The sequence below is a fragment of the Mustela erminea genome, chromosome 12 (genome assembly GCF_009829155.1).
Source record: "Mustela erminea isolate mMusErm1 chromosome 12, mMusErm1.Pri, whole genome shotgun sequence".
Lineage (NCBI taxonomy): Eukaryota > Metazoa > Chordata > Mammalia > Carnivora > Mustelidae > Mustela > Mustela erminea.
The window spans coordinates 9,868,384-9,892,238 of NC_045625.1; the positions used below are offsets into that span (position 1 = coordinate 9,868,384).

Here is a 23,855-nt window from a genome sequence, read left to right on the forward strand (position 1 = left end):
CGAAGGCAGAGGTCCAACCCACTGAGCCATCCAGGTGCCCTGGCATTTCCCTTCTTATAAAGGAATTATTTTCCTAATCTGATTCTGAGTCATAAATGAATCATAAAGCTCAGGTAATCTCCTGCTAGAGACTCTCTGCCTGGTTAGCATCATTCTGTAACTACTACAACAGTAACAGTAACACATACATTCCACATAGCACCATACAGTTTATAAATCATTTTTAAGTACATCTTTATCTTTAGGCCACATGAGAACAGCATATATTGTATCCAAAACCCCTGCTAACTAGGAGTGCCTGCATGGCTCCGTTGAGTGTCCCAACTCTTGCTTTTGGCTCAGGTCATGATTCTGGGGTCATGACATTGAGCCCTGCATCAGGCTTCACACTCAACAAGAGTCTGCTTGAGATTCTGCCCCCTACTCACTCCTCCGCCTGCTCACATACATGTGGTCTCTCTCAAATAAATAAATAAATCTTTAAAAAAAAAAAACAGCTGCTAACTAGAATTAAATTGTTTTATTTCACTCTGTTTTTGAAATGTTGTTTCAGTTGTGCAAATATATTTTACCAGCTCAAATGGGTCTCATTTTGGTCTTTTTTTTAAGTGCCATTTTAATGATCACACTGATCTTTTTTTTTTTTTTTTTTAAAGATTTTATTTATTCTTCAGAGAGAGGGAGAGAGAGCGAGCACAGGCAGACAGAATGGCAGGCAGAGGCTGAGGGAGAAGCAGGCTCCCTGCTGAGCAAGGAGCCCAATGTGGGACTCGATCCCAGGACGCTGGGATCATGACCTGAGCCAAAGGCAGCTGCTTAACCAACTGAGCCACCCAGGCGTCCCACACTGATCTTTTTTTTAAAGGATTTTATTTATTTATTTGACAGACAGAGATCACAAGTAGGCAGAGAGGCAGGCAGAGAGAGAGGGGGAAGCAGGCTCACGACTGAGCAGAGAGCCCGAAAAGGGGCTCGATCCCAGGACCTTGAGATCATGACCTTAGCTGAAGAACCCACTGAGCTACCCAGGCGTCCCTGATCACACTGATTTTATTTTGATTTTTAAAATTTTATTTAGTTTTAAAGTAACTGCAGAGTAAAATTTATCTGTGGGAATGGTAGGAAATACTAATACATGGAGAATGTTGTGTGAGCTCTAACCTTTAGGACTGTTTATTCACTGTTGGGGAAATTTATTATAATATACCAGTGATGCCTATTTCAGTTTAGTTCTTTTTTTTTTAAAGATTTTATTTATTTATTTGTCAGAGAGAGAGGGAGAGCGAGCGAGCACAGGCAGACAGAATGGCAGGCAGAGGCAGAGTGAGAAGCAGGCTCCCTGCCAAGCAAGGAGCCCGATGTGGGACTCGATCCCAGGACGCTGGGATCATGACCTGAGCCAAAGGCAGCCGCTTAACCAACTGAGCCACCCAGGTGTCCCTTCAGTTTAGTTCTTGAGCACTTGAAACTATATCAGGTTCAAGATTTAATCCTTTTGACTCTTGTTCTCTAAAATATTCAGTACATAAAGACACAGGTCCCACCAGTTTGAAATCTCCCTTCTTCATTTGTTAAGTGAGAATTTTGTCAGTGTATATTTGTAACTTGCAGCTATCATAAATCGCTACCTAAAAGCAGTATTTTCTATACTGATACGTTGATTGCCTCCCAGATGTGGAATAGTAGTTTCCTTAAGTGCTATTTTAAAATTTGACAATACTAATAAGGCTAGAACTCCTGGGTGGCTCAGTTATTAAGCGTCTGCCTTCGACTCAGGTCATGATCCCAGGGTCCTGGAATCGAGTGCCACATGAGGCTCCCTGCTCAGTGGGAAGCCTGCTTCTCCCTCTCCCACTGCCCCTGCTTGTGTTCTTGCTCTCATTCTCTCTCTCTCTGTCAAATAAATAAAATCTTTAAAAATAAAAAAATTAAAAAAAACAACTAATAATGCTAAATTTTGGCCAAGAAGAATGGGTAAGCAAAGTCATCAGGGATTTATTTTCAATGTTTTGCATGCAGGGCTCTTTTTATTTTAAACAGCCTTAATTATTTCTAGGATAAAAATGGTGAGTAAAGAATACATATTATCTGAATGCTTTTGGGTTGCTGTTTGAGGGGGATGTGACTAGTGGTGGCGCAGGTCTATAGTTCTCTGAGAGATTAGTACTCAGACTGTCTTCCATTTTCTTTTCATTTTTTAAGAAAATCTATTTTATATACATACCCAAATATAGAATAATATAGATCTATTAAAAATATTTTGGTGGATATGTAAATGAGAGTTATATGGTATATGGTTAAATGATATATAGTTAAATGAAAAAGTGCAAATTGTAAAAACTTCATGATCTCAGTTTATAAAAAATTTTATATTTCATCGATGTTCCGTTTACCATACTAACTCTTAGTGGGGACTCTTTGCTCTTAGTGCCCAGTTCAGTCCCTAAACAAAGACCAGATATATTTGGGGGCTGGTTTTCTCAAAGTGTCTGGCACATGTAGGGTGTGTATTTTTTGTGCTTGTTTCTATAAAGGAAAGTGCTTTATTCAGTATTAGATCTTGGTTGAAGACTTCCCTCTGTTTATCAGTTCTGTAGGTCATGTTAGAGTTCCCTAGAGTGGTGGGTTGTGGGTTATATGGCATTCTTGTCCACACCGCTCTCCTGTTCCCTCTCCAAAGAAGTTCTTTGAGTTACATGAATTAAACACCTCTCTACTTTCAAGAGTTAATATAGTTTTTGTGCATTTCTTTCTTTTTTTTTTTTTTTTTAAGATTTTATTTATTTCACAGAGAGAGAGATCACAAGTAGGCAGAGAGACAGGCAGAGAGAGAGAGGAGGAAGCAGTCTCCCTGCTGAGCAGAGAGCCCGATGCGGGGCTCGATCCCAGAACCCTGGGATCATGACCTGAGCTGAAGGCAGAGGCTTTAACCCACTGAGCCACCCAGGCGCCCCTGTGCATTTCTTTAAAATAGAGATTTCTTTGGTAAAAATGAAAAGAATGGTTTTTTGGTGTTTTCCCTTCTTCTGTTTGTGTTGGTCTGAATAGAAAACAGGATCACAATGTTTATAGAGAATAAAAATATATTGGGGTGGTCTGGACCAGCTCTGGGATTTGGGGACAGTGGGGACTCAGCTGGAGTAGTGTGGCCTTTAACATGGTGCCCTTCATTCCTGACATTCCTTTCACTATTAGTGCTTATCTTCTGGCTAGCTTGCCTTTGTGTTTTCACTCATTTTTCCTTTGGGGGGCCGTTGTGGAGGGGGAGGAGGAAGGGTAGAGGGAGTGAGAGAATCCCAAGCAGGCCTCACTTGCAGCCCAGAGCCCAACTTGGGACTTGATCCGATGACCCTGAGATCATGACCTGAGCCGAAATCAAGACTCAGACACTTAACCAACTGAGCGACCCTGGTGCCCCAACTATTTTTCTTGAGTTCACGAAGTAGTTATTAAACTTACAGTGCAGTGTCGTATACTTTCAGACAAGTACACATATTATCGTGTGTATAGTGTGTTTTGTCCAAACAGGGCACATCTGTGTTGTTTATACTTGGATGAAGAAAGAGAACACGTAGCACCTCAGCAGCCCCCTTGTGCCCCCCTCACTTGGACTTAAACTCCTTATGAGCAGACCAAAAATGTGCATTTCAGTGTGCGCAAGGCTTCAGAGTTTCTATGTAATATCTTCCTTGGGTATAATAAATTCCCTTTTTACTCTTGAAGATGTGTCTTTCCACCTTATATTAAGTCTTTCATCTAACTTGTCAGAGCCTTTTGATTCTCCTAGATGTGAATATCTTAATGAAGTGTTTTTCTTGACTGAAAATATCTCCTTATATTATGTGCATAATAAATAAGTTCTTTCCACTCACTGTGTCAGAAAACATAGTCCAAGACAGTGAGAAATGGATGAAATGAATGGTGTTTTTCTTTTAATAGCTCTTGCATGTAGTTACAGTAGTAATGAAGTGAGAATAATGTTGGAAATATCTTTGAATACTGTCAGAAAATGATCAAAAGCCCAAGTGCTTGCAGGGTTCCAGTTACCATGGTGACTAAGACTGCTAGAGCAGAATGGAGTCCTTGCTGGGATTATATAAGGCAGCATCTTGAGACATGTGTTAGAGATACACAGCTGTGTCTACCAGTGAGATCCATGACTTTTGGGGCTTTGAGACAACAGAGGCCTCCGAATCACTGATTATTTGACTCCAGAGAAGCAGATACACTTGGCCAAAATAAGCATTGGAGGCCATAAATATAAATATATATATTGACAGAGAAGTACACCAAAGAGAAGTGTAATGGTGTTAAATAAAAATAACTGCAGAGATTATTTTGATTAAATATGCTCCCAGTATTTAAGTTAAAGAAGAAATCCCCTACACAGGAAAAGGTGACTGGGAAAGTAAGGGTTCGCTCCCGTGGCCCCTTCCTACCCCGCCGCCTCCTTCCCCTTTCTTCCCTCTTCTCTGCTGCTCCCTCTTCCTTCTCTTCTATCCTCAAAAAAACCACTATTTTCCTAGAGGCGAGTTCTGGTAATAGTAAAGCATATGTGATTTCAGAGATAATACTTAAACTACCTGTACAAGCCCGTGACGAATGCTTTTGTCTTCTGTGGCTTACCATTCAGAAGAATTGCACACACATTTGAGGTCGACGGCCACCAGAGCACAGCAGGTATCTTGATCACGTGATCTAGAGAAGCATTGACTAATAAGAATTTAATGTGAGCCACAAAGGTGATTTTAAATGTTCTAGTAGCCGGATCTTAAAAATGTAAATAAAAAAGAAGTGAAATTAAGGTTAGTAATGTATTTCGTTTTATCTAGTGTATCTGAAATACTTTATTTCTACATGTCATCAATATAGAAAAATTACTGAGATCTTTTATCTCCTTTTTTTCTCATACTTAGTCTTTGAAGTACACTGAATATTCTTACTTACACATATTCTTAATTACGTACATTTCAGTTCAGATGGGCCACTTTTCGAGGACTTCGTACCCCTATATGGCTATTGGCTCAGACAAAAGACCTCCCACTTTCAGCTTTCGTTCTTGGGATGGTCTGCTGTGCTTTCTGGTGAATACATACGATGCATACAGGCATTTGGGGGGGTGGGGGGGCTCTCTTCTTCACAGGTCCATCAGACATCGCATTTGTTTCTTCTTTCTCTTCCCGTACAGATGCCAGTGGCCTGCAGGTCTCTTGGACCCACCTGTGTTTGGGAATTTGAGAGATACTTTGTTACCCACTGTGTAGTTTGCTAGGACTATAGTAATGAAATACCACTGATGGGGTGGCTTAAACAGCAGAAATTGTTGCACAGTTCTGGAGCTTAGAAGTCCAGGAGCAAGGTGCTGCAGGGCTGGTTCCTTCCCAGGCCTCTCTTTTCAGCTTGCAAATGGCTGTTTTCTTTCTCATATGGCCACCCTTCTGTGCGTGTCTCTCTGTGTGTCCCCATCTCCTCTTGATAAGGATTGTATTAGTGCCCCCCCAAAAGGCCTTGTTTTAGTTTAATTACTATAATTCTTTAAAGGCCCTGCCTCCAAAGGCACATTCTGAGGTACTGGGGGCCAGGACTTCAATTTATGAACTAGTGGGTGACATAGTTCGCCGGTAACATAACACTTATTTTTGCTGAAAATATTGTCTGTGGGTTTTTGGTTTTGTTACCTCGTGGTTCTGTCTGTTTTTGGAATGGATCTGAGTAAATTAAAGACTGTGCTGCTGCCCTTTCCCCAGAATCCAGAAAATCAGTGGTTTAAATGCTTTACCAAGATTTTAAAAAATAAAAAGAGATGAGTGTATTTCTAATTAGTTCTCTGTGACCGTCACAGTTCAGTATAACCTGATCTGGAACGTTACTGTTTATGAATACCTTAATTGCCTGGCTAGGCATAGAAATAGGGCTTCTTCACCTTTTTATTTAGTTGCTAGTGGGTGAGATCAAGGATCGGTAAGGGGGAAAGTATTTGTGTTTACTTTTTGAGGTCTTCCAGGAGGAGCATAAAGAGAAAAAGTGAAGATGTTTTAAGAACAAGGGATTTCACGAAATCCTCCAGACACCCTCATTCGCATCTATTTTCTTGGTTTATAAATGAGAAGGCTGAAGCTTTGGCGTATTAAGCAATAGCTTATGTTAATAGGATAGGTTCTGATTTGGGAATTGCTACTTTAGAGAAGTGGTTCCTCCATATAGGAGTTAAGATCCCAGAATACGAGGGGAGCTCTGGTAGCCTCTTCTCCCAAGGTGATATAGGCGAATGCTTGACGGTAGGACTGGTGCAGTTAACTCCCTGGCTTCTTGTACTCCTCTCCTTGGTTTGCAGAGGAACTCATGTCTGTAGAGCTTGGGTATTGTCAGACCTACAAAATAGTCATGGACGCTTGGTGGGACAAGGCAGCAACACCATGGAGGGGACATGGCATCTAAAACTTGACAGTCTTTTTTTTCCTATGAGCAGGGTGCCATTAGAAACAAATTTATGAATAGTTCCATTTCTAAATGTAAGAATTTTTATACTTCCCCTGGAGCTGGTTCATAGGAGGAAGAGATACCATTCCATAGCTTTATTTGGCTTGGCATGTCTGAATTCAAACTGGGGGTGATTATTTGAAATTGTTCAAATTTGCAAACCATTATTAGGAATGGAACAATTTGCTAAATGCCTCCTTTTTTAAAAAAAATATTTCATTTATTTATTTGGCAGAGAGAGAGCACAAGCAAGGGGAGTGGCAGGCCGAGGCAACGGGAGAAGCAGACCCCCCACTGAGCTGAGAGCCCAACATGGGTCTCAATCCTAGAACCCTGGGATCATGACCTGAGCCGAAGGCAGATGTTTAACCAGCTGAACCACCCAGGTGCCCCTGCTAAGTGCCTTCTGTGTGCCCACACCATTCTAGATATGGGGCTAGGGATAGGAACAGGATACCAAGATAGATAGGATGTCCACCTTCAGCCTATTCAAGCACTCTTGGGCACTTTCTGTCAAACCCTCATTCAAAAAAAGCTTTGCTCCCTCCTCAGTAAACAAAAGGCTTGATACTGTGGTATCATTAAGGTACCCTCCCCTAAAGGAAACACTTGGCGTTAACAGCCTACACTTGTTGGTACCCCTGGCACCTTCAAAGTCACAGATCCGTTCCTAGACCTATATTTGAAAACCAGATATACCAGTTGGCAAAAAAAAAAGTGTTAGTGTTAAAACAAGGAATTGCTCAATTGACTTGGCAAGTCCCAAACACAGTTTTGTCCGGTGTACAGATAGACACAGAGGCATGGATCAGAACAACGGTGTCCCTGTAGTACAGGCCTCTCTGTGTACACCACCTGTGTGTAGGGACGCTGTGCTCCTTGACTGAAAACCTTATTCAGAGAAGTTGAATCAGGCCCTTGACCACAGCTTTGTTGGAGGTCACTTGCATCCCATGACCTGGGGAGCAGAATGAGCTCACAGAGAAGAAATTTACTAGTGTGGAATCAAAATCTAGGTGGTTTTCCCTTATGGTAGAAAGAAGAGAACATTAGATTAGGGGTTAGGAGGTTTGGATCTGAATCACAGCTAAACAATTTACTGGTCATGAGTTCTCAAGCAACTCACTTTAAGCTCCTTGATCCCCACTGTGTGTGTGTGTGTGTGTGTGTGTGTGTGTGTGTGTGTGTGTGTTTACATACGCATGCCCTGGAGAAGCCAAGCATTTAAGGACAGGCTTAGGAAAGAGAAGCCAGTAGAAGAGAAGAGAAAGAAGAGAGAATTACAAGATGGTAGAAGTGGTGAACAGCCGCACGCCCCAGGAAGGACTGGCATGCAGAGGATGGAAGGGTGGCTGTTGAACCGGGATGTCCGGTGTGGGTGGGCATCAGCGATCCCAGCTAATTCAGTTTAGTTAAGGCATTTGATTTATAGAAACCCAGAAGACATTCCTAAATTTTGGCATCTCAGCATACTCTGGAAACAGCTCGGGGAACCAAGTTTAATCATTTGCACTGCATTTCTGCCTCCTGTAGTCTCCTAACTTTTGTTGATGGAGTTTAGGATTTAAAAAAAGAGTGAGATAGGTGTCATACTTTCAATTTCCTCTAAAGCTTTGGAAGAAGAGTATGAGCAGCCGATTTATAACGTAGTTGCCTTTGCAAAAAGTGAAATATCAGGTCGTTTCGCTTACAGGATAATTCACAGGGCCCCATTTAATTTAATTCTATGGACCATTAATTTCCCATCTCTAATGTCAGTAATAATGACCAAATGATATATTCAGAGTTTCACACCATAGTCAGGCTCTGAATAGTAGAGGAATTTGTCTAAAACTCTTTATAAAATACTTTAGTTAGTTTTAGACTCTAATCGAATTATAACAGTTTGTTTATTAGCTTCTGTGATGTGTCTCATTAGAGAAAGGGTGATCATAGGACTTACCCTAAGTTAAAAAAAACTTAACTCTGTATTGAAAAAGAAATTCCTGTCTTTAGAGCTAAGTTTTTAGACTGTGGCACATATTCTAAATTCTTTTGTGGGAAATAGTATAGAATTTAGCCAACTTTGTTCAGAGCTATAAATCAGAAAATATTTGTATACTTAGTAATTATTGTCAGGAGCCTTGTTCTAGCCTTTCAGATCGCCTTCTCGTGTTTTTAGCCCAGGTGCAGAATTCCCTTCCTTAAAGCTTTTTACGCTGAACACCTGAAATTATATATGTCATCATGAAATAAAACACTGAATTCTAGTTGTTTTCTCAGTTAACAATGTGTATTACTGAGGTTTATTAAATCTGTCAGTTTGGGAAACTCAGAGTAACTTAAGCAGGCACATGCTTCCTTGAAAGTTTGCCTACAGAGTCTGTACAATATCTGTAAAGAAGCCCCCAGTTGTTGTCATTTCTTGTGGAGGTAATGTTGCCACTGCACACTGTTACGTAATATACAGTCTTCCTAGCAGCAGCCACATGATAAGAGTCTTAACGATTCTGGCAGCACCTTCAATTTTAAAATGTCTGATTAGCACTTTCTCACTAGAGGTACATGGAGACATTGAAAAAACAAAAGATGAAAACTTAACAACAAATGTGGAAACTGGTATCTATAGTTAACTTACTTCTGTAATCTGGAATGAATTTCCCTTATCATAAGGATAACGAAACAAATTTAAAAATGTAGTTACTAACTCATTCTTGTTACGTGCACCTGAAAATTTCACATAGTCCTTTTGCTTTTTTTATTTGTCGTCTTAACATCCAGTAGAGAAATGCTTATCTTCTTTCACTTATTAACTCCACTTACAGAAATTTACCTTTTACTCATATTGCGTAACTATTCAAGAATAGTATGAAGGGGGCACCTGGGTGGCTCAGTGGGTTAAGCCGCTGCCTTCGGCTCAGGTCGTGATCTCAGGGTCCTGGGATCGAGCCCCGCATCGGGCTCTCTGCTCAGCAGGGAGCCTGCTTCCCTCTCTCTCTCTGCCTGCCTCTCCATCTACTTGTGATTTCTCTCTGTCAAATAAATACATAAAATCTTTAAAAAAAATGCAAACTATTAAAAAAAAAAGAATAGTATGAAGATGTTTATTGATGTTTATTGCAACATTTTTGTAACAGGGAATAACTGGAAGCAATGAAAATGTCTGTTGGGAAGGGATTGGTTAAATAAATTGGTTATTGTGTGCTACATTATATGCAGTGAATAATGAGATAATTGTATGCATTAAAAAAATGCTGATATATTTTTAAATTTAAAGAACATGTAAAAATAAACATACAAATAAAATAAAAGGTATATTGTAGAACATTATATATTTACATTATATATTTACTTAAATGTACATCGAAAATGCATTTTTTTTAAGATTTTATTTATTTATTTGACAGAGATCACAGGTAGGCAGAGAGGCAGGCAGAGAAGCAGGCTCCCTGCTGAGCAGAGAGCCCAATGCGGGCTCGATCCCAGGATCCTGAGATCATAACCTGACCCGAAGGCAGAGGCTTTAACCCACTGAGCCACCCAGGTGCCCCTAGAAAATGCATTCTTTTTAAACATTTTTTTATATATATTTTTATTTATTTATTTGACAGAGAGAGATCACAGTAGGAGAGAGGAAGGGAAGAGATCACAGAGAGAGAGGAAGGGAAGCAGGCCCCCTGCCGAGCAGAGAGCCCGATGTGGGACTCGATCCCAGGACCCTGAGATCATGACCTGAGCCGAAGGCAGCGGCTTAACCCACTGAGCCACCCAGGCTCCCCTAGAAAATGCATTCTTAATGGTGATTATTTGGGGGGTCTAGAATTGAGGGGGGAAGCAATAGGGTATTTTTTACAATGTGTAGCATTTTATTTTCTGATTGGCTTATGTTATTTTCAGAATTGAAAAAGAAAGGAAAAATTAGAATATTTCTGTGATAGATTGCTTATAAAAATCCTTCTCTTCCCTGTGTCCATGCCCATGAGCCATCCCCTCCCACAGTCTGCGCTCAGCCAAGGAGATTGCTTTGGCCAATGGAACAGCTCAGACATGATGCAAAGAATCAAAAAGAATGATGCATATTAGAACTGCCCTCTGTTTTGCTGCTTTTGGGATCCTCAGCTGAGTTAGCCTGTTGGATGAGAAACACATGACCCAGCACCCTAGCTGCCAGTCAGGTAACTGCCAGATGTCTAAGGGAGGCCTTCCACCAATAGCTGTCCGCACTTGGGCCTTTGTTTCTCTTGCATATTATCTTCTCTCTCTCTATCCGATGGTCACTTCTTTCTCTTTTACCTATCCAGCTCTCTTTCTTCAAGCAGCTTTCCCTGACTACTCAAGTCCTCCAGTGTATCTCTTTTCTATACTCTTTTCTACACTCAGTCCTATATAATGTAATACTTGGTGCTGTTTTTCCTCTTTTTCTGTATATGTGTTCGTCTCTTCTATCTAACTGAATTTAAGCTCCTTGATTGTGGAGATCATGTTACACATCGCTTTCTCTGGCCTTCGTGATACTTATCACTTGGTAGAATTATACGCAATAACCAGGTTTTCTACTTCCATCCCGTGACTTCAAAAGACACCTTGCGGGGGCGCCTGAGTGGCTCAGTTGGTTAAGCAACTGCCTTTGGCTCAGGTCATGATCCTGGAGTCCTGGGATCAAGTCCTACATCAGGCTCCTCGCTCAGCAGGGAGTCTGCTTCTCCCGATGACCTCTCTCCTCTCATGCTCTCTCTCTCAAATAAATAAATAAAATCTTCAAAAGACACCTTGCCTAACTGCAAGGCAGGTGTCACCAATAGCAAGATCCCCACTAGGGCAGGAGAAAAGCTATAGAAACATAAGCTGTATTTGTGTCTGCTCTGTAGCCTTCTTATTTCCATGGAATTAGGTATCCTTTGTTAAGTAAATTACAAAATATATAGCAGCCTTTTGTGTGTGTGGGGAGAGTCTCTTTCTGCTAATCTCAAATATGTATGTGTACTATACACTGTGCTACATATGATTATATTAAACTTGAAAAATGTTAACAATATAGTAAGCGAGAGAAGTTTACATGACAAAACAAGTACTGTGCCTGTATACACAAATACTGTGTATGTGTGTGTATATATATCCCTCCCCTCTCATCCCCAAACAACTGAACAACAAAATACTACCTCAAATTTCATTAGATTAGTATAGTTTACCAAGAATATTCAGCTTACTTAGTGAGATAAACAAAGGATTGCTTTTATACGTGAAGGTTAAACTTAGGTTAAATGAGAGAATTTGAAGTCTCTCTTTGGGGGCGCCTGGGTGGCTCAGATAGTTAAGTGTCTGCTAAGGTCATGATCCTAGGGTATTGGGATCAAGCCCCGTGTGGGGCTCCCTGTCCAGCAGGGAGTCTGCTTCGCCCTCTCCCTCTACTGTTCCCCCTGCTTGTGCTCTCTCACTCTCTCTGTCAAATAAATAAATAAATCTTTAAAAAAAAATAGAAGTCTCTCTTTTGGGGGTGCTTTGGTGGCTCAGTGGGTTAAGCATCCAACTTTTGATTTCAGCTCAGGTCATGATCTCAGGGTTGTGAGATTGAGCCCTGCATTGAGTTCCATGCTAGGTGTGAAGCCTTCTTAAGATTCTCTCTCTCTGCCTTTCCCCCTGAAACTCACCCCCTTTCTCACAAGTGTGCACATTCTTTCTCTCTCTAAAAAAAAAAAAAAAAAAAAAAAAGAAGTGTCTCCTTTTACCATGAAACACTTAAGTGTTTTCTCTATTTTAGGTATTTTAGTAGCCATTTGGGTTATAAGGGTCATTCTGAAGTACAACCTTCACTTCTTTGCTTAGTTGAAAATAATGCTACCGGTGATCAGAGGGTTATTGATTTAACTGAAGTTGTATTAGCATAGACAGGTAGATTAATGAAAAAGAATAGAGTCCCCAAACACAGCCACTTTGTCTGGCAACCCCAAATAGAAATGCTCAGGTATATTGGGATTCATTGTACTGTTTTCTACTTTTGTGTATGTCTGAAACTTTAAGACATAACTTAAAAAAGAGGCATCTGGGTGGCTCAGTGGGTTAAGCCTCTCCTCTGCCTTTGGCTCAGGTCATGGTCCCAGGGTCCTGGGATCGAGCCCTGCATCGGGCTCTCCGCTTAGCTGGGGGCCTGCTCCCCCCACACCGCCTGCCTCTCTGCCTACTTGTGATCTCTGTCTGTCAAATAAATAAATGGGCTCTTCAAAAAAAAAAAAGAAAAGAAAAGACATAACTTAAAAAAATAAAGATACCTTTCACAAAAGCAATAAAAATATGAGACATTGTAATAATGTGAACCAATAATATTAGATCTTCATGCAAAACATTATAAAATTTATTTAGTGCGTATTTTCAACGTAAATGGAAAGAGGTACTATTGACACTAAAAATTATTTTTAAAATGTCAGTTCTCCAAATGGATGTCTAGATTCTTTCAAGTCTCATTAGAACCCATTAGGATTTTTTTTGGTAGAACTTGATAAACTGATTTTAATGTTCATATGCAAGTATAAGGAACCAAGAATAACCAAGGTATTCCTTTAAAAAAAAGAGGAAACATGTCACACTTTTTTTTTAAGGTTTTATTTATTTGTTTCTCAGAGAGAGAGAGAGATCTTGCACAGGCAGGGGGAGCATCAGGCAGAGGGAGAAGCAGGCTCCCTGCTGAGCAAGGAGCCTGCTGTGGGACTCGATTCCAGGATCTTGGGATCACGACCTGAGCCAAAGGCAGACACTTAACCCACTGAGCCAGCCAGGCGTCCTGATGCCACACTTTTTAGTAAAGCTGTAGTAATTAACAGAATGTTAATGAGGAACTAGAAAAACCAGTAGAATAGAACAAACAGCTGAGACCCAAGCATAAGGGAAAATTGATGACTGCAATTCTAGTCCTGTCAAATTATTCAAATTATTCAGATTTTTAAAAATTTTTTAAAAGATTTATTTATTAGAGAGAGTACGAGGGAGAGAGAGCACAAACTGGGGAGTGGCAGAGCGATAGGGGGAGATAAAGAATCTCAAGCAGACTCTGTGTTGAGCATGGAGCCTGATGCGGGGCTCTTTCTTAAGACCCTGAGATCATGGGGCGCCTGGGTGGCTCAGTGGGTTAAAGCCTCTGTCTTCGGCTCAGGTCATGATCCCAGGGTCCTGGGATTGAGCCCCGCATCAGGCTCTCTGCTCAGCTGGGAGCCTGCTTCCTCCTCTCTCTCTGTCTTTCTCTCTGCCTACTTGTGATCTCTGTCTGTCAGATAAATAAAATAAAATCTTTTTTAAAAAAAGTCTCTGAGATCATGACCTGAGCAGAAACCAAGAGTCAGATGCTTAACGAGTTGTTCCTGTCATGGGATTTAAAAAAAAAAAAAAGAATTCAGAGGGGCGCCTGGGGGGCTCAGTCGTGTTGGGCATCTGCCTTCGGCTCAGGTCATGATCTCAGGGTCCTGAGATCGAGTCCCGCATCGGGCTTTCTGCTCAGCAGGGAGCCTGCTTCCCTGTGCTCTCAGCCTGCTTCTCTGCCTACTGGTGATTTCTCTCTCTCTCTCTCTGTCAAATAAATAAGATATTTTTAAAAAATTAATTCAGTTAGGGGATGCCTGGGTGGCTCAGTTGGTTAAGCAGCTGCCTTCAGCTCAGGTCATGATCCCAGCGTCCTGGGATCGAGTCCCACATCAGACTCCTTGCTCCGCAGGGAGCCTGCTTCTCCCTCTGACTCTGCCTGCCACTCTGTCTGCCTGTGCTCGCTCTCGCTCGCTCGCTCTCTCTGACAAATAAATAAATAAAATCTTTTAAAAAAAATTTAATTCGGGCGCCTGGGTGGCTCAGTGGGTTGAGCCGCTGCCTTCAGCTCAGGTCATGATCTCGGGGTCCTGGGATCGAGTCCCGCATCGGGCTCTCTGCTCAGCAGGGAGCCTGCTTCCCTCTCTCTCTCTCTCTCTGCCTGCCTCTCCATCTACTTGTGATTTCTCTCTGTCAATAAATAAATTTAAAAAAAAAAAATTTAATTCAGTTAGAATTTGTTAATATATATCTGAAATATTGGTTATATTAAACAGTTGAATTTGGAAGGTGAAACTTTAAATCTTTTAAAAGGCTATATTATTGTATGGATGAATTTCTTTAAAAAGACAGAAAAAGAACTTTCCATAGAGATTGAATTTATACCTTTTGGTAACTATTCATAAAAAACCCGGGATGCCTGGGTGGCTCAGTTGGTTGGACAACTGCCTTCGGCTCAGGTCATGATCCCGGAGTTTCGGGATCGAGTCCCACATCCGGCTCCCAGCTCCACGGGTGTCTGCTTCTCCCTCTGACCTTCTCCTCTCTCGTGCTCTCTCTCATGGTCTCTTTCTCAAATAAATAAAATCTTTAAAAAAAAAAAAGTGTTCTTTAAAAAAAACAAAACAAAAAACCCCAAAGCCCAATCAGTAAACACGAGAAGACCAGTCATAGACTCGGGTAAGAAGAGTACCTCACTGGAATCAGTGGGTGGTTATTGTTCGTTTTTAAAACAACCAGTCTTGGGCAGTACGACCCTCCCAAGATTTGGTTGACTCTTTATTGGATTCACGTAGCTTTCACAAACCAACAGCCATAGCCCTAGTTTTTTGAAACTTGCCTCTTTTTCTCTTCTAGAGGTTTTTACAGACACCTTGAGCTTATGAGGCTTCTGCAAGACAATTGGATCCTCATTTCCTTCTCACTGATCCAGCTTGTTCCAGTGAAAAATACCCTTGGGGCCACATTCATAGATTTATTCATAGGCTCTAAGGAAGGTTTTGCCCTGAGGCTGAGACTCCGTTGTTAGTGGTGTTTGTAGCCATCATTTCCCCTTCGTATCTTTCACACATACGCAGGAGAAACTGTTCTTGCCATCCTGAAAGTTCTGGAACTGGTGGGTCATCACTTTTCCTTTTCAGCCCAGCTTGCAGCTAGTTCTTTTCTGAGTTCATCTCTTTCTCGTGTTTGTGAAGTGCCCCTAACAGCATCCGGGGCTAGTAGCATACTTTTCCCAGCTTCTTTGTATAAATCCATATGTTCACCAGTCGCTTTAACTGCTCTCCAAGTCATTGCAGGCAGATGCTGTTGTGCCTCTGTATTGTATGCGTCATCATTTTTCCAGCCTTCAGTGACAGTGTTGTGTTGCTCAGTTCCAATGCCAGTGTTACATATGTTATGTATTTGTTATGGCAATAGCCTCTTCCTGGTATCCATTTCTGTACTGGCTTTTCCTCAATGAGGCTGCTGTAACAGCTCCAACATTTTAGTGCCTCACTACAATAGAGATTATTTCTAGCTCCCGTGCTAGCTGTAAGTTGTCTGCAGTTCTAAAGCTCCATGAAATGGGTCTGACTCTGTGTTCCAGGCTAAGGAGCAGCCCTATCTTGGTCTTAGATTGGAGGGAAGTGAAAGTGCTGAACTGCGGAGTCTCTCTCATGTCATCTTCTAGGACATGGTGTGGGAAACTTGCAATTATATTTCATTGGCCAGAGCAAGTCTTAAGGCCAGGCCCAGTGTTCATACAACAGGGAAGAATTTGTCTCTAAGGCGTGTGGTTTGAGTCACCAGACCTAAGGGCAGGGATGTATAGTTCACCTACAGAGAGACGATAGAATAATCAAGACCAGTAATACCACTTGCACATCCACTGCTAGATGCGTTCCCTAAAGCAGCACTGTTTTTCAGAGTGCTGAGTTCTTATGTGAAGATAATGAAATTCTAATATGAAGATAACATTTGGAAGCTATCAGTGCGTAAGTGACTACGAATAAGATCACCCCAGGAGAAGAAAAAGAATGCTAGAAACCTCATGGACAGTGTCTACAAAAGAGACTAAGAATGAACAGAGGTGGGGAGTAGAGTAGGAAAGAACAAGTCCTGGACTCTTACAGAACGATTTCTGCTCCAAAAATTACAGCTTTTTAAAAAAGAAAGCCTGAGGGGCGCCTGGGTGGCTCAGTCGAAGGCAGATGCCTTCGGCTGAGGTCATGATCTGCAGGTCGTGGGATCGAGCCCCACATCAGGCTTCCTGCTTGGCGGGGAGCCTGCTTCTCCCTCTTCCTTCCCCACCGCTTGTGTTCCCTCTCTCGCTGTGTCTCTCTCTGTCAAATAAATAAAATCTTTAAAAAAAGAAAGAAAGAAAGAATGAAAGCCTGAATGCAGATGCTTTAAATCTCTCTAGTTTATACCGTCACAAGTCTTAATTTCCAAATAGTTTAGGAGTTTTAAAAGTAATACGTGTGTGTTTGTCATTACAGAGATTTGCCACAATATGGGCAGAAGCAGTGGCAGTCCTATTTTGGAAGAACTTTCGATGTTTACACCAAACTCTGGAAGTTCCAGCAGCAGCATCGGTAAAGGAATTTTACAGTTACAGGAGAGTGAAGGGCCAGTTTATGTTAGTTCCAGTTTTGACCTTTACTACCTCAGTACACTTTATCTCTTGGTGCATTTTAATATAGTTCATCTTCATGACACCAAGGAAAATAGATTTTTTTCCTATTTATGTAAGTTTTTAAAATGTAATGTTCTCATCTGACCTTTAAAGAGTGTTATATCTGAAATGGTTCAGATTAACATAGGTAGGCTTGATGCATGGTTTCATTCTAAAATAGGTGTTGTTTATTTGGTCAAAGCTGTATTGGGGGGAGGTTGTTGCTTTTAATTTTCGTGAGCATAGCTCAAAGAAGTTTCTTTTCATATTTCAGCATACTTTAGGTAGACATTTAATACATGCTTTTTGAATTTAGTTGAATGATATTGAAATCTCATGAAAAATTCATGAATTTGAATTTATGAATTCAGAATTTCATGCTGAATTGGGTGGTATTTTATCCTATTAAATTTACAGGTTTGGTTATTTTTGGAATTTATAGTCTCTTATTTCTATTTTCTTATCTCCTATGTAAAACAGACAAGTCTTGGATAATCGGTATGGCTTGAAGCGGTGGCAAATAGGGGAAATTGCTTCTAAGATTGGGCAGCTATACTACCATTATTAGTAAGTGAATTACATATGGAAAAAATAAAGCATTGTCCTGATTTAAACACAGCATGCAGAAGTATGCATAATATACTTACTTGGTAGGAGGGAAAACTAAGGCATTACAAATGAACCCCAGATCGTAGTGATCAAAACAGTATTATGAAATGATCTTCCATAATTTAAGTAACATTATTTGCTTCAAAGGCTTGCCTTCCTAACAGTTCATTTGGACAGACTCATTTATAACTTAAATGCTCGTGATCTTGGTTTTAGATAAATCGTAAATATGAAATGAATTTATAATTCTTAATGGCTTCACTTAAATCTTGATCATATCATAACTATATGTTTGAATGAGTGGTTTTGGGGGAATACTTTAAAACTCATATTTGTAGGATATATCTAAAAGGCTACATTAAGCAGATAAATCTCACTGATGAGATGAGATCCTTAATGATGAGTCAAGGAAAGAAGATAATTCCTTTTCGGAATCTAAATCTCATTGAGTATCGGGTATACCATAAAAAGCTTGGACCATATGGAATTTCTTCCTCTTCCTGTCTCTTGGCATGCCATCCAACATTCCCCCATTAAAATCACTCTTTCAGGTAGAATATTTTCTTAAGAAGTCTCTTGTAAAACTAGAAATGTTAAACAGAGAACCTGATTCATCAGCATCCTCTGAAGATTAATACGGATTAGTCCATTTCTGAGTCCTATGAGAAACTGAAGAAATGAGCCAAAGGACAAGTGACTCTGTATGGATTTGGGGAAGGCCGTGAAAGGTCTGGTGGAAAGATGTAACTGGGTGGAATGCTGTTTGGAGAATCCTTTTAAAGAATGAGAATAATGTGTACTTTGGATTGCCATCAGAAAAGGCTTGGGAGCAGTGGGGAGGTATTTTTTTTTTTTTTTTTTTACCTTGTCGTTATTTTTACCCATTGTAAGGGTATTAAGATTATTGCGTTGCTGATTGCAAATTTAGGATAGTCCTTCCCGTCCCCTCCTGTAGAGGAATAGAAGAAGAATAAAACAAGTATTCGTCATGAAGATTTTGAGACACTGTCAAATTTAAGGATTTTTTTTTTCCTCATAGCCTACGCACATCTGAGACCAGCTATCTGAATGAAGCTTTCTCCTTCTATTCTGCAATCAGACAGAGATCATATTATTCTCAAGTCAATAAAGAGGACAGGTATGCACCTACTATGTTTTTAGAGAGGAGATAAAACACTCAGAATTTTTAGCCTGTATGGAAATTATGCAAAGAAGCACACATTTGTTTATAACTTTTATTAATTTTTTTTTTAAAGATTTTATTTATTTATTTGACAGAGAGAGATGACAAGCAGTCAGAGAGGCAGGCAGAGAGAGAGAGAGAAGGAAGCAGGCTCCCTGCCGAGCAGAGAGCCCGATGCGGGACTCGATCCCAGGACCCTGAGATCATGACCTGAGCCGAAGGCAGCGGCTTAACCCACTGAGCCACCCAGGCGCCCTAACTTTTATTAATTTAAATGGACTTTACTGAGCACTTTACAATATATTAGGCCTTCTTTTTTTTTTTTTTAGTTTTTAAATTTTTATGAACATATAATATATTTTTATCCCCAAGGGTACAGGTCTGTGAATCGCCAGGTTTACACACTTCACAGCACTCACCATAGCACATGCCCTCCCCAATGTCCATAACCCCACCCTCCTTTCCCAACCCCCCTCCCCCAGCAACCCTCAGTTTGTTTTGTGAGATTAAGAGTCACTTATGGTTTGTCTTTCTCCCAATCCCATCTTGTTTCATTTATTCTTCTCCTACCCCCTTAACCCCCATGTTGCATCTCCACTTCCTCCTATCAGGGAGATCATATGATAGTTGTCTTTCTCCTATTGACTTATTTTGCTAAGCATGATACCCTCTAGTTCCATCCACATTGTCGCAAATGGCAAGATTTCATTTCTTTTGATGACTGCATAGTATTCCATTGTGTATATATACCACATCTTCTTTATCCATTCATCTGTTGATGGACATCTAGGTTCTTTCCATAGTTTGGCTATTGTGGACATTGCTGCTAAACATTCGGGTGCACGTGCCCCTTTGGATCACTACGTTTGTATCTTTAGGGTAAATACCCAGTAGTGCAATTGCTGGGTCATAGGGTAGTTCTATTTTCAACATTTTGAGGAACCTCCGTGCTGCTTTCCAGAGTGGTTGCACCAGCTTGCATTCCCTCCAGCAGTGTAGGAGGGTTCCCCTTTCTCCGCATCCTCCAGCATCTGTCATTTCCTGACTTGTTAATTTTAGCCATTCTGACTGCTGTGGGGTGATATCTCATTGTGGTTTTGATTTGTATTTCCCTGATGCTGAGTGATGTGGAGCACTTTTTCATTTGTCTGTTGGCCATCTGGATGTCTTCTTTGCAGAAATGTCTCTTCATGTCTTCTGCTCATTTCTTTTCTTTTTTTTTTTTTTTAAAGATTTTATTTATTTATTTGACAGAGAGAAATTACAAGTACACCGAGAGGCAGGCAGAGAGAGAGAGAGAAGGAAGCAGGCTCCCTGCTGAGCAGAGAGCCCGTTGCGGGACTCGATCCCAGGACCCTGAGATCATGACCTGAGGCGAAGGCAGCGGCTTAACCCACTGAGGCACCCAGGCGCCCCTTCTGCTCATTTCTTGATTGGATTATTTGTTCTTTGGGTGTTGAGTTTGCTAAGTGCTTTACAGATTTTGGACACTAGCTATATTAGGCTTTCTTAAGCATACAGACCTGTTACCTAAAAGCAATAAATGTCATAGATGTAACAACAAATGTCCTAGTACCTGGGAGAAATCAGAGCATGAAGGAGGCGTTGATTATTCCTTAATGAGAGATTGGAGACCCACAAAGTTTCATAGAAATGAAACAATTCCAAAGTGAGGCTTAGCGGATAGCCTTTGTTCTTGTTATCCTGTATAATTTAAATTCATATACATTCAAAAGCCTGCTGACAGCTGTGGGTGGGGCTAAAGAAAAGGCCCCTAAAGCTGTTTACATTGTCTTATATAAACTGGATATGTTACAGTGGTGTAGCTCCACTGTAAGAAAAAAAAATCATGCAGAATTTATTCATTCCCAACTGTAATCTGTTGAGCCACATGTTTTGTATTTGGCAGTGGTATAGATGCTTGGGTGGGAGAAGAGAAAAGAAAAGAAGAAGGTTTACAGGTGTTCTCTTTTCCTTTCAGAGGATTATCTTCTTATGAAGTTACAGACATATTTGGGGTACGGGTAGACTGTGATATTAGTAATTCCAGGGAAGACATAATTGCTGAAGGAATCAGGGTTCTGCTGGAGAATCTCTGTTACTAGTATTCCAGGAATTGTTGGAAGGGAAAGCTCAAGCATAGAAATCTGAATGTTCTCTCTACTGCCGGCAGCAGAGCTCACAGTTGTTATATAGTGAAAAGATTATATTCTCTTACCAGTAGACAAGAACATAATTTTGACATATTTTTCTAGAGAACCCTTTATGGTTGGCTATCATAAGCTTTCTGGCTAAACAGCAGTATTTTTTGGAAAGCACCACTCCTGTAAATCCCCTTCATTCCCTAGCAGATCTTGTTCAGGCTTGTGCAAAGGAGTTTGCTTGATACAAGGAAGGCAGGCAGATTCTCTGTTTTCCCTGAAGTCATCACTGTGCTTCATTCTTCCATCAAAAGTTCCATCAGTTACCTACCTCTCCTTCAGATTTTCTCATGGCTTACCTCACCCATTCTCCCTACAGATACATTTCCTCAGAACACAACCCCCCCCCAATTTTTGTGTTCATATTGTACGATTTGAATTCATGGTGAGATAAATTTTATTTCTAAAAATATGCAAAGGGGCTATGTAATGAATATCTTTTCAGTATGAAAAGACATATAAGGGAAGAACCTTCTTTTTAAAAAAAGATTTTATTTATTCATTTGAGAGAGAGGGACAGCAGGAGCAGGGGGAGGGGCAGAGGGAGAAGGAGGAGCAGGCTCCCTGATGAGCAGGAACCCTGTGTAGGGCTGGATCCCAGGACCTGGAGATCAGGACCTGAGCCAAAGGCAGACATTTAATCAACTGAGCCACCCAGATGCCCCAAGGAAAGAACCATTTTAGGCAATAATGAAATACCTTGTATAATTCACTCTTCTGCATTTCCTAATTCACTCAAAGGGAAATTGGCCTTGGGCCCTTTGGCTTAAAACCAACAATTTCCTTTATTAAAATCCTTTTCTATCTTAATAGCAAATACCCCATATGAATGATTTTCCTGTGCTGCCTCCTAGAGCAAGGCAGGTGAACAGAGGTAGGATTATTTATTTATTTATTTATTTATTTATTTATTTATGGTAGGATTATTTATAACCAGTATGACAAATCTCTTGCCTGAGGCCACTAAATTAAAATGAAAGGACGATCCATTATACAAAATCTTGACCTTGTTCCCTGTACCTTAGAAAGGATGATTGTTGGTAGGTTGTTTCTCAGTTCATACAGGGTAGGAAGACAGCCAAGGTAACTTGCTATTAGGTACTAAAATGAACAGCTGGTTTAGCATAATAACCCTCTAGTTCCATCCATGTCTTTGCAAATGGCAAGATTTCGTTCTTTTTTTGATGACTGGGTTATATTCTATTGTATTAATAAAGTAAGATGAAAACTGAGAGGGAGGCAAACCATAAGAGACTCTTAAGTCTAGGAAATAAACTAAGGGTTGCTGGGCATTAGGAAGACACTTGATACAAGGAGCACTGGTGTTGCATGCAACTCATGAATCACTAAATTCTACCCCTGAAGTTAATAATACAGTATATGTTAACTAAATTGAATTTAAATAAAAAAATAAAGCGAACAGCTGGTTGATTAAAACTAAGTAAGAGAGTATTGCGCAATTTCGCAGTTCCTTTAAAAGCAAAAATCTATCCTCAAAGGGGCAAATTCTCTCTGCATTGTCTCAGTACCTAAGGACTGTGTTAGAGCCAGAAGGAATGGTACATTCCAGTGATCACCAAGAGCGACACATACACAACTCTGAAAATGTTTCATTCCATCATCATTGTATTTAGTAGGGGAGATATTACTGCATAATCATTTGCCCTGGGAGCCACTGACTCTGGCTTTGCAAATGGCTGAGGCTGACCTGGTCAGAGTTCAATGTGGAGAGGATGAAGTTTCTGAGTACCCAGAGGTTGGGGCCATGTGGCAGTCAGCCACCTGGGAAGACTGTTTCTCGGGCAGATGTATAGAGTCAGTGGGCTGAGTCAGTTAGAAGCAGTGGGCCTGGCAGTCTGGACAAAGCTACAGCTCTGGAGTACCAGAAGAACTTTGTCAGGAGAATCGTGATGTCAGCTGTGGGGGTGACATAATGGACTTTTTCCATCATGGGAACCGTGAATCGAATCTTGAGGACCGTGGCACCTTCTAGTAGTGGTGTGTGTAGGGAGGACTTGAAGTGAACCTTCCTACTGTGGTTCACGGGATATTTTCCTTCTGCAGTTTGATGTGTTTTCAGACAGTGGGGCTGTGGGCTGTTGAGGTTTTGGGGCCTGACAGGGGTAGCCTCTCGTGTGTATGAATAGATAGCCCTGACTTATTTACCTGACCTCTGCTCAGTTTGACACAGTGGTTTCCACAGCAGAACATATCCATCTACTGCTGTGTGTTCATGTCATACAGGGATGGCACGGCTGTTTGGGAACTGTCTGGTAGCTTAGGATCTTTTTTACATTTTTGAAGTGCAGTGAAAAAAAAGAAAAGGTAGATACACTATGAGCACCGTATGTGCCTACGAAGCCTAAAACATTTACTGTCTGGCCATTTGCAAAAATTTGCCAATGCCTGGTTCAATAAGTATTTGTGTAATCTGTGTTACATAATTGTGTGATATGACACAAATCCACAGAACCTGTTTTATTTTTATCAAAAAATTAAATTTTCTTATTAATAGTTCAGCTATGAATGAACATCTTCCTCCTACAAATTTTCCTCCTGTTTGAATTCCACTTTGATAATGTGATAGGCTAAACAATAAAAAACAACTGTATCCAAAATAACCTAGAGATGCTGGATAAACAGATCAACTGTCTTTTTTTTTTTTTTTTTTTTTTTGGTTAAAGGTTTTTTAAATTTATTTATTTATTTATTTATTTATTTATTTATTTATTTATGAGAAAGACAGAGGTAGTGAGCTAGAGCATGAGCAGGGAGAATAGGGAGAAGCAGGCTTCCCACTGACCAGGGAGCCCCCCATGGGGCTCGATCCCAGGGCCCCAGGATCATGACCTGAACTTAAGGCAGATGCTTAACCCACTGAGCCACCCAGGCATCCCTCAGCCATCCTTTTATTTTATTTTATTTTATTTATTTTTTTTTTTTTTAAAAGATTTTATTTATT

At 40.6% G+C, this 23,855-nt stretch overlaps 1 protein-coding gene across 10 annotated transcripts in view; it reads left to right on the plus strand.

Annotated features, from left to right (window-relative positions):
* Positions 1-23,855, plus strand: part of SCAI (suppressor of cancer cell invasion) — a 135,993-nt gene that overhangs the window by 71,511 nt on the left and 40,627 nt on the right. For 9 of the 10 annotated variants that reach the window (XR_004277268.1, XR_004277267.1, XM_032306664.1 and 6 more), the window contains 3 exons: positions 16,725-16,820; positions 17,381-17,467; positions 18,549-18,647. Coding sequence is in view for 8 of the 10 variants with exons in the window: in XM_032306664.1 (XP_032162555.1) it covers positions 16,725-16,820; positions 17,381-17,467; positions 18,549-18,647 (282 nt within the window). In the remaining 2 variants the exon portion in view is untranslated. The remainder of the gene's footprint in view (positions 1-16,724; positions 16,821-17,380; positions 17,468-18,548; positions 18,648-23,855) is intronic. The other variant, XM_032306659.1, reaches the window with a different exon arrangement.